Source organism: Elephas maximus, chromosome 15 (assembly GCF_024166365.1).
Source record: "Elephas maximus indicus isolate mEleMax1 chromosome 15, mEleMax1 primary haplotype, whole genome shotgun sequence".
NCBI classification, from domain to species: domain Eukaryota; kingdom Metazoa; phylum Chordata; class Mammalia; order Proboscidea; family Elephantidae; genus Elephas; species Elephas maximus.
Window position 1 is genome coordinate 322060 of NC_064833.1, and position 18771 is coordinate 340830.

The 18771-nt window shown below is 49.4% G+C and overlaps 2 protein-coding genes across 5 annotated transcripts in view; both read left to right on the plus strand.

Annotated features, from left to right (window-relative positions):
- Window positions 1-1100, plus strand: part of ZNF251 (zinc finger protein 251) — a 66084-nt gene extending 64984 nt beyond the window's left edge. The window contains exon 4 of the mRNA XM_049854393.1: window positions 904-1100. Coding sequence (XP_049710350.1) covers window positions 904-920 — 17 coding nt within the window. The 3' untranslated portion in view covers window positions 921-1100. The remainder of the gene's footprint in view (window positions 1-903) is intronic.
- A 2186-nt stretch (window positions 1101-3286) lies between these two features.
- The window catches only part of ARHGAP39 (Rho GTPase activating protein 39), a 102962-nt gene continuing 87477 nt past the window's right edge, over window positions 3287-18771 (plus strand). For all 4 annotated transcript variants that reach the window (XR_007513330.1, XM_049854372.1, XM_049854375.1 and 1 more), the window contains exon 1: window positions 3287-3441. The gene's annotated coding sequence lies outside the window, so the exon portion shown is untranslated. The remainder of the gene's footprint in view (window positions 3442-18771) is intronic.

The following is an 18771-nucleotide window of genomic DNA, read 5'->3' on the forward strand; positions in this document are numbered from 1 at the left end:
CCAACTTTTGCATTCCAATCACCAGCAATATTATCAATGCATCCTGATTGCAAGTTTAATCAGTTTCAGACGCAGAAGCTGATAAAAATCTTCAATTTCTTCATCTTTGGCCTTAGTGGTTGGTGTGTAAATTTGAATAATAGTTGTATTAACTTGTCTTCCTTGTAGGTGTATGGATATTATCATATCACTGACAGCATTGTATTTCAGGATAGATCTTGCAATGTTTTTTTGACAATGAATGCAACACCATTCCTCCTCAAGTTGTCATTCCTGGCATAGTAGACTATATGATTGTCCAATTTAAAATGGCCAATACCAGTCCATTTCAGCTCAGTAATGCCTAGTATATCAATGTTCATGTGTTCCATTCCATTTTTGATGATTTGCGGTTTTCCTAGATTCATACTTCATATATTCCATGTTCCGATTATTAATGGATATGCAGCTGTTTATTCTCATTTTGAGTTATGCCACATCAGCAAATGAAGGTCCCGAAAGCTTTACTCCGTCCGCGTCATTAAGGTCGACTACTTTGAGGAGGCAGCTCTTCCTCAGTCGTCTTTTGAGTGCCTTCCAACCTGGGGGGCTCATCTCCTGGCACTATATCAGACAATGTTCTGCTGCTATGCATAAGGTTTTCACTGGCTAATTCTTTTCACAAGTAGGCTGTCAGGTCCTTCTTCCCAGTCTTAGTCTCATCCTGCTGGTATTTGAATACCAGTCGCATAGCTTCCAGCATCACAGGAACACACAAGCCCCCAGAGTATGACAAACTGACAGACACGTGGGGGAACAATGGGATAGTACTCACTTATTCAATCCAACACTAAACTAGGTGTTGCTGTGTAGGTATTTTTGTAGTTGTTGCTAGCATTTATAATCTTTTCCCTTTAAGTAAAGGAGATTACCCTTCATAATGTGGATGGCCCTCATCTAATCGATTGAAAAGCCTTAAAAGGAAAAAATGAAGTTTCCTGAAGAAAAAATTCTGCCTCAAGACAGAAGCATCAGCTCGTGGCCAAGAGCACCAGCCTGCCAGCCTGCCCTACAAATTTTGGACTTGCTAGCCACTCTCCTACTGGTTCTGTTTCTCTGGAAAACCCTGCTTGATATGACATATATTGTTAATTATTGGCAGTCTCTTGCTTAACAGAATGGAATCTCCCTTTTTGTTCTTTGAGATGCTTTGCACTTGAATTTTATTTTGCCTGGTATTAAAATTACTCCCTTGGCTTTATTTTGGATCATTTCCCCATAACATATCTTTTTCTACACTTTAATTTTCCATTACCTCTATGCTTTCCCTATGTTTGTCAGGAAAGGAGACTGGAAACAGAAAAGCTTCTCACTGTTAAGTCTTCACCCTTATCCAAGGGAATCCTCATCCACTTTCTCAGTGCAGCTTTAGCTCACTAGACTAAAGCTATTAAGAGAGGATAACTGAGCAAAATCTTCAAGAATGCAAGAAGATTGGGTCTTTGGCTTCCTCCTCTGAAGCCCTTAGTACATGTGATTGGCATCTTTCTAGAATGTGTGGACTTGTTACACCAGTTGTCTTCAGCCAAAGCTCTGACATTCTGTAGTGTTACATGCAGATGACACACAAAGTCACCCCCTCTGAGCCCTGGTTTCTGTATCCAGTGTTTCACTCAACATCTCGTCTCAGAGGCAACTAAAATTCAGCGTGTCGGATGTTGCTGAGAGGGCAAGTAAGACAATAAGAGAAATACGTGCATTAGATTTAGCAGCATGTGACCTTAACACAAGCGTTTGCCATGGAAGGGGTGGAGGGAGAGAACGAGAGAAAGCAAAGGAGATGGTGAGGTGCAGACACCTGTTTTGAGAAGCAGAGCCAGAGCGAGTCAGAGAAGTGGTGGAATCCGGATGTGGAGTTAAGGAGTCTTTTTTGTTTTTATAATGATAGAAACCAGAGCACGTATGCTCATGGAAATGCTTAAATTGATGATGCAGACATGAGGCTAACTGGGCAACATCTTTGAGAGTGCACAAGGGGGTGGGTTCCAGTTCACCTGAGGGAGAATTGCCTTCAACAGGTGCAGGGAAACTTTCTGCATGTTTTCAGGAGGGAAGGTGGGAGGCGTGTGGACAGGCCTGTCATTTGGTGATAGCAAGTTTGGTCTCATGTGGGAGGCTTGACTAGAGAGGCCTGAGACATCATCCACTGGTCTCTTTAGGGAGTGGCTGTCTTACTCTCCTGGAGAAAATTATTATATTTCCAGAGAGTGGTCTAGGGTATAAAGTGAAGCCAGCCAGCCTGCTGTGTGATGTTTCTGTAGCAGCCATGGAGGAGAATGGTTGGGTTCATTCGGGCTGAGTCTTCTCGGGTGAGTACAAGAGAGAGGGAACTAGAGAGATCAGAGTCCACTTGTCAGAGTGAACTGTGAGAATGAGCAAGGACGGAAGTGCGCGGTAATGAGAGTGGTGGAGTCCTAGTACAGAGCCCAATAAGGTGGAAGTAGGGCAGCCGTGGAGCTGGCAGGACGGGGCTTTTGAAAGGGAACTTCAGAGCTTTGCAGCTTCTTGTGACGACCTCCCCCCGCCAGGGTGTGGGGCCGTTTAGTCTCCATTTTATCAGAAATGGCAGTCAAATACAACTTCTAGAAATAAATATAGGCAACAGTTAATACCTCAAGACCAGGCTAAAAGCAGGTTAGAAATCTCTGAAAAGAGCATTAGTAAAGACGTTGCTGAGTCAATTACCAAGAATTAAGATGACAAAGAGATAAAAAGATGGAAAATAATAAAAAGAAGAGGCACAGGAGATACGGTGAGATGGTCCAACTGATGCAATAAATTTTAAAAAATGGAAGAGGGCCATATTTTAAAACATAATGGGTGCTAACTTCCCAGAATTCTCATATTTAGGAAGCCCAAGGAGAGTCAGATGTTAGCTGCACCGTATCCAAGAGAAGAAAAATCGCCAGACCAGATACACAAGGTCGACATCGTCTGCAGACCGCGGGACAAGAGGAAGGGCTCCCCGGACCCGGGTAACCTGGCGAGGGGGAACCCCGCGCAGCCCGTCCCACTCCCGCACCCCAGAGACCGCACAAGGACACTTGTTCGCACTGTGGGCGGAGCCAGGCCCTCTGCAGACCCCAGGCTCCCAGCGTGCCGCGCGCCGTCGGCGGGACTGCGGCTCCCGACCTGCCGCGCGTCTGCGCACGCGCACTGCGCCCCGGAGCGGCGCCCCCTGGCGGCGGGCGGCGGGCGGGGGCGGGGGCGGGGCCGGAGGCGGGGGGTTGCGCTTGGTGACGGGAGGACGCGCGGCCGCCGCGCACTGGGCAGGCGGCGGCATCAGCAGTGGACGACGCGGACGGCGAGGGCTGCGGCAGCGGCGGGAGCCGCGGGGCAGCTCACGCGGCTCGTGGGCCGACATGAGGGGCTGTGGCGACGCGGCCCGCGTGCAGCCCGCCGGTGAGGACACTGGGCGGGGGGCGGGCGGGCCCGGGAAGATGGCGGAGAGGCCGGCGCTGTTGCCCCCGTGGCCCCGGCCTCAGCCTCGGCGGAGGCCCCCGGCCCGGTCTCGGCGGATCTGGGCCGCCATGGGCCAGGGGGGCGGGGAGGGGCCGCTGCGGGGAGAGGGCGTGGGTGTGCGGAGCCCGCACCCACTGCAGCCAGGCCGGGGGGCGCGGGGCGTGAGGGGCGAAGGCCGCGCTCGTCAGTGTGCGCGGGGAGGGCCGGGCCGGGCGCGCTTGGGACGTGGGTGTGGGGGCGATGTGAGTGCGCGTGTGTGCCCTTCTGGAGGGTGGGTGGTCGTGTGAGCGTGCCCGGCCGGAGGGGGGGTGGTCGTGTGAGCGTGCCCGGCCGGAGGGTGGGTGGTCGTGTGAGCGTGCCCGGCCGGAGGGTGGGTGGTCGTGTGAGCGTGCCCGGCCGGAGGGTGGGTGGTCGTGTGAGCGTGCCCGGCCGGAGGGTGGGCGTGAGTGCGAGTGTGCCCGGCCGGAGGGTGGGCGACCGAGTGTGAGTGTGCTCGGCCGGAGCATGGGGAGGCAGGAATATGCCCGGCTTGAGCGCGGGGGCGCCCGCGCTGTTTCCGGGGCGCAGTCGGGGCGTGTCGGGGGCCCGGCCGCCTAGGGACCTTGCAGCGCCGGGACGAGGTGGGCACCAGGCGGGCGGGGGCTCGCTCTGCGTCGTGAAGGGCGGCCTCTGGTGCGGAGCGGGCAGAGGGGTCGGGGTCCGGCTTTGTCCCGGGACTCTGAGGCGCAGGGAGTCAGGATGGGCGGCTCCGGGTCCGGGGCACGACTGCCTGCGGGCTCTGCCCCGGCGAGTGCGCGGCTGTGCGGCGCCTCGTGGGCTCCCCGGACCTCCCTCTGCAGCAAGGACAGGGCTGGGGCGTTTCAGGGCGCAGCCCCTCGGTAGGGTGCTCCTGCTTAGCACCTCCTTTCAGTCTCGTTCCCTGGGTTTGCTTCTCTGGTTGCAGGTGGTGTGGGTTGAGGCAGAGTGTTCCGTGCCGAGGGCCACAAGCCATGCAGGCTGTGGATCTAGGGCTCAGGACGTCTTTTATTTAAAAATGTGCAGCCTGCTTCGAGGCCGCGGCAGCTGTGGGTGTGTTACGTGCTGCTTCCCACCAGCAGCTGTTGTGGGCGCTGTGCAGCCTTCAGCAAAAATGCGGCTAGCCCCTCCTCTCCCCCTCTTTTCAAGCCTACGGTGACCTCCGCAGAAAAGCCTACAATTGCAAAGTTCCTTGTTCCTCGCCTGGTGCGCACAATATGGCGATTTGTCTTTTGAAACCTTTGAGGGGAATTTAAGTCCGTGCATGCTGGGTGCCACCCAGAAACAGCAGGTGGTTTCCAGCGAGCCCTCCCCTGTAACAGTAAGCAAGGTGTGTTCTTGGAGCGGGGGGAGGACAGGGAGATTTGATAGGAGGTGTGACTGTAGAGCAAAGAGACTGTTCCATAAACCAGCCTGGGCTCGTTCAGGACCCCTACGTGCTTGCTTGGGGAACAGAGGCCAGGGGTCCTAGAGGCAGGAGAGCGCAGGGGGCAAGGGTTCTGGAGCTAGACTGCTTTTGAGTGGCAACTCTTGGCTTACTGGCTTTGTGGCTCTTGACAAGGTACTCTGTGCCTTTAGTTCCTCACCTGTAAAATGGGGATACTGATAATACTGGCCTTACTGAATTGTTATGAGGACTAAATGAATTGAGACTTGTCATATGCTGTGTGCCTGGCACATTGCAAGTGTTCAAAAAAGTTAGGAATTGTTATCACTAAAAAGATTTGGTGCTGCCGGGGCTAAAGTTAGGGTTAGATTTGGGGGTTAGCTAGGATTGTTACTGCTGGAAATGAGATTTAAAGCAGTTCCTGGGTTTTCTGTCTTTAAAATAAACTACCAAACACTTGTTGGTAAACTTCGCAGCCGTTGTTGTTAGGTGCTGTCATGTCGGTTCCAACTCACAGTGATCCTGTGTACAAAAGAAGGAAACACTGCTCAGTCCTGTGCCGTCCTCACAATTGTTATGCTCGAACCCATTGTTGGGAGCCACTGTGTCAGTCCATCTTGTTGAGGGTCTCCCTCTTTTTCACTGACCCTGTACTTCACCAAGTATGATGTCCTTTTCCAGGGTCTAGTCCCTCCTGATAGTATCTCCGAAGCATGTGAGATGTAGTCTTCCCATCCTTGCTTCTAAGGCGGATCCTTGCTGTACTTCTTCTAGGACAGATTTGTGTATTCTTTTGGCAGTCCATGGTATATTCAACGTTCTTCACCAGCACCACAATTCAGAGGCGTCAGTTCTTTCTTATTCATTGTCCCGCTTTCCCGTGCACATGAGGCAATTGAAAACACCATGGCTTTGGTCAGGCACACTTTAGTCCTCACAGTGGCATCGTTTTTGATTTCTTGACTGCTGTTTCCGTGGGTGTTGATTGTGGATCCAGGATTGACAACTTCAATCTTTACTCTCTTTATCATGATGTTGCTTATTGGTCCAGTTGTGAGGATTTTTGTTTTCCTTGTGTTGAGGTGTAATCCATACCGAAGCATTTTTTTTTTTTAATAGAAAAGGTAATTTATTAGGCTAAAGTTTAAATGACAGTAAGGATGGGTGTAAGCAACAAAAATGGAGGACTTGGAATTGCCTCTGTGTTAACATTCTGCTTTGCAGAGCTGTTGTGAGATATAAGATTTAACTTCAGAAAAAAGTGGCACAGTTTCCACCATTTCCTAAGGAGATGTCTCTTTCTCAGATTTGGTCATCTCTTCCCTCTGTGTCTTAGACCCATAAGACACATCCTAGAAAATGACATCTGGCCTCATTTATACTGCATGATCAGAGATTAAGGGGGTACCATTCATCTCAGTCTTTTAGCATTTGTGGGGTTTAAGGTAAGGATGTTTAATTTTCTGAAAAAAGTGGTAAGGAAAACAGTTTCTGTGAGCATATTTGGACATCACTGTAGAATTTTTGAAATGTCTATACCAGCGTTCTCCGCATGTGTGCTGACGTGGGATGCCTCAGTTGGAAGCTGCATACCACAGGCACTCAGCGTGTGCTTGGACAGTTTGATGACAGCTGTCTGGTGAATACAGCCTCTTGTTAGATTTCTATTTGGTTCTTTGGTGCTACTGGGAAAAAAAAGTCCAAGCAATATTTTCTCGTACTGATATCTCTAGTCTTATTAGCGATACCCCTTTACTGTGTCTGTTGCCTTGTGGTCATGCATTGTGGGTTTTTTATGTTCCTTCTCAAAGGTAGTTTTGCTGGGTGTCCTATAACGGTACCATGAGGCATCTTTCACAAGAGCCATGCAGGGGTGCAGCCTCAGGCCTGGAAGACGCCTTCTGGCCGAGTTGGACTAGCTTGTCTCACCTGCCTCCACACGCCTCCTGTTGCTGTTCTTGCTTCCCCAGAGTGCTCCTGACCTTCAGTCTCTGGCTGTGTCTGCTACCTCAGTGCCTGCCTGGCTTTGTCTTTCCTTGGGTTCTTAGCAGTTGCACCTGACTTCACCAGCAGGTCTTCCCTGCTTCCCTAGGATAAATCTGACCTTGGTTCCTTTCCGGCCACACCCTGCTTCTGCCCTGCTGTGATGGACACTTCTCACCTGGGCCCCACCCACTCCCGCTTTTGCAGTGCTTCCTTCCTGTCTCCACTCTCTGTGGGCCTTAGTCTCTCCCTAAAACACCAGCTGCTCAACAGTCCCTGCCCTCCTGCTCAACCTCCTGACATATGATAGTGACATAAAGTTCATTTTGTTGTCATGCTTCTGTTCTGATAACGTGGGATAGTCCTACCCTACCCCCTTGTTAGCTTAATAAACTCACTTAGGGCTTTGACACAGTTTGTGTGCCGTGAAGAGGACAGTAGCCGCCCCCATGCGCGATTTCACTTTCCAAAGTTGCAGTTACCCGCGGTCAGCTTCTGTCCAAAAATGTTAAATAAGTAGTGTGATGAAATCTCGTGCCTTTCTGCTGCATCCTGCCTAGGGACCACATTCCTGTAACTTTTATTATAGTATGTTGTTATAATTGTTCTCTTGTATTATTAATTATTGTGAATCTTTTGTTGTGTCTAATTTATAAATTAAATGTTATCATAGAGGTATGCATGTATAGGTCAGAACATACCACATAGAGGGTTGGGTACTGTCCGCGGTTCCAGGCATCCACAGGGGTCTTGGAACGTACCCCTGCAGATAGAGGGGAACTACTGTATTGACCACTATTATGCCTCTTTGGGTGGAGCTCTTGATTTAAAATTTGATGAGACTTTTCCATATATTTCTTTTGAATCTATGGAATTCTATGAGAAAACCGTAATATTCAGCATTAGGATTTTTTTTTCAATATTCTGTAAAATTTTTTCCAAGTATCATTTACTCATTACTTCCCTTTATTGAACATCTAATCTGTGCTGTTAGCAGCGGTTGTGTTGAAGCACCACAGACATGGCATGTTGTGCTTTCAGGGAGCTTGGGAAGACAAAGAAAAGTCTACTAAGGGTACAATAAACAAACAAGTAAATAAACCTGTTGCCATTGAATCAGTTCCAACTCATGGTGACCGCATGTGTTACACGGTGGAACTGTTCTATAGGGTTTTCTTGGAAGCAAATCGCCAGGCCTTTTTCCGTGTTGCCATTAGTGGGGTTTGAATCACCGTTCTTTAGGTTAGCAGTTGAACACAAACCTTTTGTGCTACCCAGGGACCCCAGCTAAGGATTTAAACCCTTTGAAGGACCAAACCAGTGCTCTAGACCAGGGGTCAGCAAACTATGCTCTGTCCCCTGGACCAAATGTGGCCCCAGGGCCTGTTTTTGTAAGTAAAGTTTTATTGAGGTACAGCCACACCCATTCATTAAATATTGTCTGTGACAGCTTTGGCAGCATTGTGACAGCACGTGTGTGTCCTGCAAAGAGATCTCTGTTCTTATCAGCAGGCCCTTATTATTTACTCTGGCGCATTTACAGGAAACATTTCCAACCCCTGCTCTAGAACTTCAGCAGGGCAGTGATTTGCAGGGGCTAGAGAAGTGAGGGAGGCCTTCAAGGAAGAGGCGGCCTTTTTAGCCAAGCCTTACTCAGCAGGACGTGAGTAGGGAGAGGAGCTAGAATGCCACAGCACCACAGGTAGAAGGTGTTTCAGGCTTTGGGAGCAAAGGCAAGAAGGGGGGTTATGTGTGGTTTGGGGGGGTTGGAAGGTTGTGTAAGGAAAAGTCAAAAGTACAGTTGAAAAGGCAGCTGCGATCACAATGTGAGTTTCACAGGGACCCACTGCAGGTTTGTGAGCAGGGAGAGCCATAGTAAGACGGCTCAGGAAGATCTAAGCGGCAGCAATGCGTAGGGCGGGTCAGAGAGCATGAGGGGCAGCTTCCTCCAGGGACAGTTGTGGTGACACGTAGCCCCAGCAATTCAGTGGCTTACAGCAATAGAGGTTCATTTCTGTGCATAGCTTTTTTTTCAATGTCTTCCTTCCTGGGTCCTGTGAAGGACCGGCCCTTTTTGGGACGTAATATTTTTATGGAGAGAGAGAGTGGTAGAAACCCATGGTAGCTCTTACAGCTCCAGCTTGGGACTGGCCATGACAGTCACATTCCATCGGCAAAGTGGGCCACACAGCCGAGCCCGCACTTGGAGGGGACTTATGCTCGTCCCTTGGCAGTGGGCAGATGTAAAGCCCTTACGGGGAAGAAGGAGTGAACAGCTGGAGGCAGTGCTCTCCCCGGACGGAGAACAGTTATTCAAACGAGGAAGGCCCCTTCAAGCGAGCCAGGAGAGAGCAGGTCGGGACAGGGCCCGGGGACGGGGGGGGGGGGGAGTCCTGGAGCCCAGATGAGACCCCTGGCAGGCATCTGTGTCCCACTGAGGGGTGCCAGGGGATGTGAGGGCACAGATCGGTGGCAAGGTCGGAGGCCACTGGCATTCCCCGTCTTCAGGATGAGGAGAGTAATCCGTCCGCGGTTTGGAGGGAAGATGAGTTGGTTTAGGCAGTCATAGGAAGAGCTGTGTTCTGTCCCCTGCGCCATGCGCTTTGGTGTCTGCAGCTGCTTGCAGGCTGGATCTCAAGAGAGCGGGTCCCTAAGCAGAATATTTGGAGGGATGGGATTGGGGTCTGGAGCTCTGGTGGGAGGACAAAGCTACAAGCCACCATGGGCGAAAGCTGGGAAGTTGCAGGTGCGAGCCGGGCAAAAGTGGTGTCTGAGATGTCTGCTCTGGGTGACCTCTGAGCTGTCTGCTGACACAGTGTCCTTAGGTCCTTGGCCTCACCTTTGTGCTCCTGGCTGCCATTCACTTGGTTGCTGAAGCTGGAAGCTTGGGTGTCCTGGGTCCTTCTCACCCCACATGCCGCCGGCCCCCAAGACTGTTGTCTCCCTCCTCCTCCAGGGCCATTGCTCTGCCTCTGCAGTAGTCTGCTGCCCCTGTCCTTGCACCCCTCCCCTCGCTTGTCCATGGTGCTCCTCGGGATGTATAGAGCAGTGGTTCTCAACCGGGGCAGTTTTGTCACTCCCATCCCACTCCCAGGGGACATTTGGCCTATCTGGAGACATTTTTGGTTGTCCCAACTGGGAGCCATCGGCATGAGTGCATGGTGGCCAGGGATGCCTTAGGCACCCTACAGGCCTCCTCATACCAGAGAACAACCTGGCCCTGATTGTCATCAGTGCCGCGGCCCTGCCCTACCCTGCACTTGTCCTTGGATCCCCTAGTGCCTCCCAGACGCAGCGTTTACGGCCCTGCCTGTGTGCTGTGGCCTCTCCCTCTCCTCCCTCTTGCCTCTGCCCAGCCCCACTCTGCACTCCAGTGATACCAGCTATGTGGCCACTGGGCCAAGGCTAGCCCCACGCTCCTTCCCCCTCTAAATCCCCTCCTCCCCACCCTGCAGCCCCTCTTCCCTCTCCTCCCCACTCTGCAGTCCCTCCTCCAGGAGCCAAAGTAAGCAGCTTAGGTAGCTCCTTCAGCCCCTTGGACCCTGGCTCAGGTTCCCTCTGCAGGAGCTCTTTTTGCTTCCCGAAGAGTCTTGTTTTTATTTATTTTTGAATAGATAGTTTGTTCACATGATTCAAAAATACAAAGGGTGCACAGTGAAGTCTCTGCACCAGGAACCTGGTTCCCTGGAGGCTTCACCATCCAGGCTGAATTCTTGTCTCTCCTGGAGATACTTTGTAACTGTGCAGTCCTTTATCCCCCCCCCCCCCCGCCCCTTCCTTTTAAAGTTTCTGAACCTTGTTTTTTTTGTGACTGACTGTATTTGGAAGGTCATTCCATATTAGTGCATTTTCTGGTACATTGTTTTTCCTGGCTCCTGTGTTCTGTTGCCTGCAGGTGCTACGGTTTATTTCCCGGTCCTTTCCTGGTGGATGTTGTTTCTCGTGCGCCTGTACGGTGCTTCGCGAGCAGTATCGCCTCCTCCTTCAGTAGTTATTTATCCCGTTGGGTCAGGTTTTGCTCGTGCCTCATAACGTTTTTAACTCAACGACTCCATTGGTCTTTTATTTCTCCCAGTTAGCCAGCCAGCCAGGCACCAACTCATTTATCCATCCATCCTCCTATCTTTTAAACACCATAATCCACTGCTATCTAGTTGATTGTGATTTATTTGGATTAAATGAGTTTTTTTTTTTTAATTATCCTTTAAGTGAAAGTTTACAGCAGAAATTCGTTTCTCATTCAGAACTTAATATACAGATTGTTTTGTGACATTGGCTGCAGTCCCCACAATGTGTCAGCATTCTCCCTCTTTCTCTTTACACTCCATGTTACCAGTGTCCATATGACCAGTTTTCTGGTCCCTTCCTGCCTTCTCGTTTTTCCTTTGGGCAGGTATTGCCCATTTGGTCTTAACGTACTTGATTGAACTAAGAAGATACTTGATTGAACTAAGAAGAAGCATGTTCCTTGTGTGTGTTGTTGTTTTATATGTCTGTCTAATCTTTGGCTGAAACGTAGACTTCGGGAGTGGCTTCAGTTCTGAGTTAGCAGGGTGTCTGGGGGCCACAGTCTCAGTGGTTCCACCAATCTGTCAGACTAGTAAGTCTGGCCTTTTTTTTTTTTGTGGATTTGAATTTTTGCTCTACATCTTTCTCCAGCTCTGTCCATGACTCTCTATTGTGATCCCCGTCAGAGCTGTCTGTGGTAGCAGGGCACCATCTAGTTCTCTGGGGCCCAGGCTGGTGGAGTCTCTGGTTCATGTGGTCCATTAGTCCTTCTGTCTTTGGTTTTCTTCATTCTCCCTTTGCTCAGGATGGGATGGGACTGGACCGATTAATGTATCTTAGATGGCTGAAGAGATTCTTAACTGGAAATTGGTTCACCTTTCACATGTTCTTATGATGAAAACTGACTAGGAAGGTATACATCCACACAGAAATGTTCCGTGAATATTTATAGCAGCTTGACTCATAACAGCCCAAAAATGGAAACCATCCAGTGTGCACCCATGGATGATGATGTTGTGTCCGGTCAAGTCAGTTCCCACTCACAGCGACTCCATAGGACAGAGTAGAACTGCCCTGTAGGTTTGCTAGGCTGTAATCTTTATGGGAGCAGATTGCCAGGCCTTTTTTCCCCGCCGAGTTGCTGGATGGGTTTGAACTACCGACTTCTTGGTTAGCAGCTGAGTGCTTAACCGTTGTACCACCAGGGTTCCTTCGACAGACGATAGATAAACAAAATTTGGTATATCTGCGCAGTGGAGTACCACTCAGCCATAAAAAGGGATGAAGTCCTGATACGTGGATGAACCTTGAAAACATGCTGCTGAGTGAAAGAAGGCAGACATGCATTGCTTGATTCCACTTATGTGAAAGTCTAGGATAGCAAAGCCACAGAGACAGAGGAGAGATTAGTGGTTGCCCCAGGCTAGTGGGAAGACCAAGGGTTGCAGGGCTTCTTTTTAGTGTAATGAAAATGTTCTAGAATTGATTGGTGATGGTTGCACGTATCTGTGAACATATTGAAAGTCTTTGAATTATACACTTTAAATGGGTGGGTTGTATGTGAATTATGTCTCAGTAAAGCTGTTAACACAGCGAGAAGGGTGGCTAGGGCTTTTCTGAAGGGAACATTCCAAGTTGGCACTTGGAGAACCGGCCCCACAGAAGGGCCGTGGGGAAGTGATGGTGAGAACTTTGGGGGCAGCCAGGGAGGCGTGTCAGTAGACCTGGGATCAGACGGGGAGCTGTGCTGCCTCGGATGCAGTGCTGGATCAGGAGGCAGGAGACTGCAGTTAAACTGACCCCACGCCCGCTAGTGTAAGTGACCGCAGGTAAGCGCTCACCCCACCCGAGCCTCTTTTCTCAGCGGCAGATTAGACGGCACCTGTCCGGTGTGTTTTCCAGGGTGGTGGTGAGGCTGATGGTGGCTTTCAGAGCTGTGAATTGCTAAGTGTTGTACGTGTATAAGGTTTAAAGGCTTAATTTCAGCACCAGTGGGCTGAGGAGCCAGCAGAGCACTTTCTCTGTCCTCTTGCAGGCTGGTCTTAAGACAAACGCCAAGTGTAACTGAGTACAGTTTAAACGGAAGGAAGGAAGGTGCAAACGGGAGAACTACTATCCAGGACAGAAGCTTCCCTGGGCCGCACTGGCACTTGTACTCGTGGCCTAGCACTTGACTTCTTCCTTCTGCCTTGCTTCTTTCGTCTTTTCTGCTTGTTCTCTTGGTCATTTTTGGAAGCTGCCTTAGGCCCAGCCGTGGTCAGACAGCTGTCTTCATGGGAGGAGAAAGCCAATGGGGTTTTTAGCAGACCGAGTTTCACGGTAATACTTGCCAGCAGGTACCAGCCCTGACTTTCTGTAGTGGTAGGGTTTCTGTGGCAGTTAAGATTGTGCTGAGGCAGATGGATTTAAATCCCTGAAGCAGTTCTCCACGGGCCTCAGGGTCTTTATGCAGCAGGTGTCATTGATAAAGGTACAGTCTATACTGGAGCAGCTTCTGAAACTGGCTTTCCTGCTCAGTCACAGTGGTGTTGATTGTTTGTGCCGTTAGGATTCCTGCTTTTTCCAAGTCTCAGAAGTGGCCCCTGGTTCCTAACAGTGGGGGAGGAGTGACGTGAGAGTGCCAGAGTCCCCATTAGGAGGGTGTGTGGGAGCTACCATCATGCAGAACCAGCTCCTTTCCTGTGCCACAGCTTACATCTCCTCTGTCTTTGCGAGGTCTTCCACGCCCACCTGCTCTGGTCAGTCCTGTCACTCGTCTCGCTTCCTGCATGGGGCACAGGAGTGGACCATGGTAGCGCTGTGTGGAACAGTGGTATAGGGTGTGCTTAGGGCTTTAGGGAGCCCCTGCATGGCTGCTGCGTCCCAGTGGTACGGAGCCTAGTCAGCTTCTGGAAGAGGGGGCATCTCATTCAGAAGAAGTATCTGTGATGGAGCGTTAGAAAATATTAACCAGGCACAGGCAGCAAGTCTTAGGTGGGAGGGGAGCATGTGGCAGGAGACAGCAGGAATGTGTGGGTGACTTGGTGGCTGAAGTCTCCAGTGGGCAGAGTGGGGCGGCACCTGGAAGGTCAGCAGGCTGAGGCTGCTGTGCGGTGTTGTTTGAAATGCGAAGCACTTAAACTGCCTTCTGAGGGAGCACCGCTCCACTTAAGCCTCCTCAAAAGATGACAACCAATGGATTTTGCAAAAACCTTTTTCTTGCTACAGCTTTACCCTCCACTTCTATTCTGGAAAACGTACCTAAAGTTGTTACCCACTGTGATCCATTCTGAGGTGTTGTGAGTGATAATGTCAGTCAGTGCGAGAGTCCAGACTGGTCACCTCGGTGCTGCTGCCCCGTGGTTGTGGAACATTGGTGGTGGTGGAGACAAGTCACATAGCACAGGCTGCATTTCTCATTAAGCTCTGCGCTGACTTGGAATTTACACCTTGGAATTGGCACTTGGTGTTCTTTGAAGCCTGGCCGCCTGGTGTGCTGGCCGCTGGTGCCTGTTCCCGTTGGGAGCGTGCATGCATAGTGCTTGTGTTTCCATTGGGCAGAGCTAATGCTAGAGCCGGAAATTCTGGGTGGGCCCCCTGCAGCTGGGCCACCACGGGAGCAGACATTCAGGTGACCTCTCTGAGACCTCACTTAGACTGAGCCGGCACAGCCTCCCTGGGGGACCAGGAGTTGGGGTGAGGCATCAGCTCTCGGGCAGCCCTGGGCAGCAGGGCCCGGGGGACAGCCAGGGAGAGGGCAGGAGATGAGCAAGGCTGGCCTCGGCCACAGGGAGGTTTTGGGAAGCCACTGGGGCAGACACGGAATGGCTTATCTCTCCGAAGCATCACTGTCTGTTGTGTCAGGAGTGAGTTGGAGGAGAGCGATTTGGAAGACAGAGACAGGTCAGGCTATGCCTGTGGTGCAGCTGAGGGATGATGATGTCAGCAGAGATGTTGGGTTGGTGGGCTGGCTTCTGGGCGAGGGAGGAGCTGGCTACCCATGGCTGCTGGCTTGCCAGGTGAGCAGGGACTGGGAGTCACAGACATCACAGAGTGAAGCCCTGGTCCCCACTGTGGAAGGGAGGCTGGGTGAGGAGGATGGAGTAGGAGGGAGCTTTGTTCTCAGAGCTGGGAGAACCTTGCAGGCCAATGGGCAGTGGAGTGATTACATCAGAGCAACACCGTGGAAAGTTCTTTTTGGCCACTGAGGAAGGTGGAAGGAGGAGACTGTGGTGGTCCAGGAGTGTGTGGCTGTGACTTGCGTTTGGACCAGGTGGTACATTCTGAAGGTGGAGCTGGGAGGCTGGCGGGCCTTTGCCCTTGTGGGAATGGGTGGGCCGGTATTTCAAAAATTGCCAGCTCTAAATGGCTTTCCTGAGGTCTTTATGCAGGAAGACAGGCACCCATCAGAAGAGTGGGAACCTTGTCACTGAAGGTGCTGATTGCAAGAAAAGCTGCCGCACACTTGACCACATGTTGGATTGTAAAACCCTGAGCTGCTGTGGAAGGGGATTCTCAACACACATGAAACTGAAGACAGAACTGGTCGAATGTGAAACCTGAAGTGAGATTGGTTTTGGAACTAGGTACAACCTCCTTGATGTTCACCAGAAGCGATTGTATCATGACATACATGCACAGTGGAATATCATGGAGCTGTGTGTGTGTACACGTGTGTAGATGTATGTGCACACATTCACATGCAGCTGTATGTGTACACGTGTGTAGGTGTACGCGCACACATTCACATGCAGCCGTGTGCATGTGTACACGTGTGTAGGTGTATATGCGCACATTCAGAGGCGCGTATACATAGAGATATGCAAAGATTGTCAAACTACACAAAGTAAAAAAAGCGAAGAGTTCACAGTATATAAAGTAGGACTTATTTTTTGTACATTAAAAGGAAGAACATGTAGTTTTACATAGGCTGATACATGCATAGCATCTTTTATGGAAGGAAACATAAGAAAATTAGCCATGTATCTTTGTTGGAATCCTCACCTGTGTTGTGAATATAATTTATTTTTTAAAACAAATGTCTGTGGCATTACCCATTCATGGGATGATGGCCTGTTTCCAGTTTCCTCCTTATCCTTCTGAGTGTATAAACACTGATAGATATGTGAATTATTCAGAATGGAAGTGGAGTGGAAAAGGGAAGGAGTACCCTTTTCCACTGAAGAGAAAATGTTAGTGGGGGCCTGGGCCTTTCTCCTCTCTGACTGTGGAGGGCCAGGAGCTGTGGTGGTCAGGAACCATGAGCTCAGGGGTGTGGTAGTGCTTGGGTTAGAGGGCGAGGGGACCAGGAACCAGAGAGAAGCCCATGTAGCACAGGGTAGCGTGTTAAGCGCACGAGGTCATGTAGTGTGTCGCATGCGTGACTGAGTTGGCGAGCAGTGGCTTCTTCTTGAGCAGCTGTGGTTGCAGCTGATGTCTGACCATTTTAGTGCAAGGCCCAAGGCCATCTGAGGGCTGAGCTTGCTGGTCAGGAGTATGGCTAGAATCTGAACCACGACCTTGTACTCCAGAGCTCAAGTGATCTGCCACCATGCCTCACTGCCTCTTGCGGACAAAGCACACTTTTCTTACTTGGATCGAGAATGTTCATTGTGGAAGACCTTTGAGGTTCAAATCCGATTATGTTCAGTTTATCATGCGATACAGAGCCGTGTGCATTTGGCCCTGTCCAGTTGGTGGTGCTCGTATCAGATGGGATATTGCTTTATAACTTTAATGACTATGATTCGGAGTCAACTCAATGGCAGCGGGTTCGGTGTCTTGGTATGTTACTCCCCTGCTGCAAATCCTTGGGTGGCTTTTATACTTACAAGAAAATTAAGGGCTGTGACTGCTGAGGCCTCCCCAGCCTGCAGGCTCACTGGCATTCCCCCCTCCCCGGAATCCTGGAATGCAGAGCCTTTCCTACCTCAGGTCGTCCTGCGAGGACCCTCCCTCCCCACATGGCCAGCTTCCTTCTCCTCTCTGAGGTCTCTTCTTAGATGGTTCCTACTGGAGATGAGGCCTCTTCTCGCCTAATTCTTGTTCATAGACTTGAGTTTTTTTTTTTTTTTTATAGCACTTATCAGAATTTATCATTATATATTCATTTTTTTGTCTTTCTCCTTTAGGGTGTAAGGACATGGACCATATCAGCTTTGTTCATTGCTGTATACCTGGGACATAGTACAATATCGGACACAAGAGTGTTATTTTTGGAATGAATTAATGAATGGATACATAAAAAAAATATATAGTAGAATTAATGAGATCATTCAGGGATGCAAGAGATATGGCAAGCTAGTGCTATAAATAATTAAGACAAAATGATAGAAATAAATGTCCAGCAGTTCAGAGGGGAGAGCCCCATTTAGTGTGTCCTGAAGATTGGTGGTTCAGTTAGAAAGAAGAGAGAGGAGTGAGTGCACCCAGGCACGGAGCAAGCACCCAGATAGGAGTGGGGCCTGGGAAATGTGTGGCATAACTGGGGACAATTAATAAATCTTTAATGGAACAAAGGAGGAGTGAGAAATAAGCCTGGATAAAGATTGTAAGATAGGTATGTCCTAGAGCTGTGCTGTCCAACACGACAGCCACTAGCCATGCGTGGATATTGAGCCTTGAAATGTGGCTTCTTATTGTTGTTAGGTGCCATCAAGTCGGTTCCCACTGATAGCGACCCTTTGTACGACACAACAAAACATTGCCTGGTCCTGTGCCATCCTCACAATCGTTATGCTTGAGCCCATTGTTGTAGCCACTGCATCAGTCAATCTTGTTGAGGGTCTTCTTTTTCACTGACCCGCTACTTTACTATGCGTAATGTCCTCTCCAGGGACTGTTTCCTCCTGATAATATGTCCAAAGCATATGAGTCCAAGTCTCACCACCTTGCTTTTAAAAAGCATTCTTCCAAAACTACAGTACACTTCCGCAATAAACCAAAAGAGATTTACATAAGTGGAAGAACGTACCTTCCTCGTGGATAGGAAGACTTAACATTATAAAAATGTCTATTCTACCAAAAACAATCTATGCATTTAATGCTATTCCGATCCAAATCCCAACGACTTTGTTTAATGAGATGGAGAAACAAATCACCAACTTCATATGGAAGGGAAAGAGGCCCCGGATAAATAAGGCATTACTGAAAAAGAAGAACAAAGTGGGAGGCCTTACTTTACCTGATTTTAGAACCTATTATACTGCCACAGTAGTCAAAACAGCCCGGTACTGCTACAACAACAGATACATGGAGCAATGGAACAGAATTGAGAATCCAGACATAAATCCATCCACATATGAGCAGTCGATATTTGACAAAGGCCCCAAAACAGTAAAATGGGGGAAAAGACAGCCTTTTTAACAAATGGTGCTGGCATAACTGGATATCCATCTGCAAAAAAATGAAACAAGGCCCATACCTCACTCCATGCACAAAAACTAACTCAAAATGGATCAAAGACCTAAATATAAAATCTAAAATGATAAAGATCATGGAAGACAAAATAGGGACAACATTAGGAGCCCTAATACATGGCATAAACAGTATACAAAACATTATAAAGAATGTAGAAGAAAAACTAGATACCTGGGAGCTCCTAAAAATCAAACACCTATGCTCATCCAAAGATTTCACCAAAGAGTAAAAAGACTGCCTACAGACTGGGAAAAAGTTTTTAGCCATGACATTTCTGATCAGTGCCTGATCTCTAAAATCTATGTGATACTGCAAAAACTCAACTGCAAAAAGACAAATAACCCAATTAAAAAATGGGCAAAAGATATGAATAGACACTTCACTAAAGAAGACATTCAGGTAGCTAACAGATAGATGAGGAAATGTTCACGATCATTAGCCATTAGAGAAATACAGATCAAAACTACAATGAGATTTCC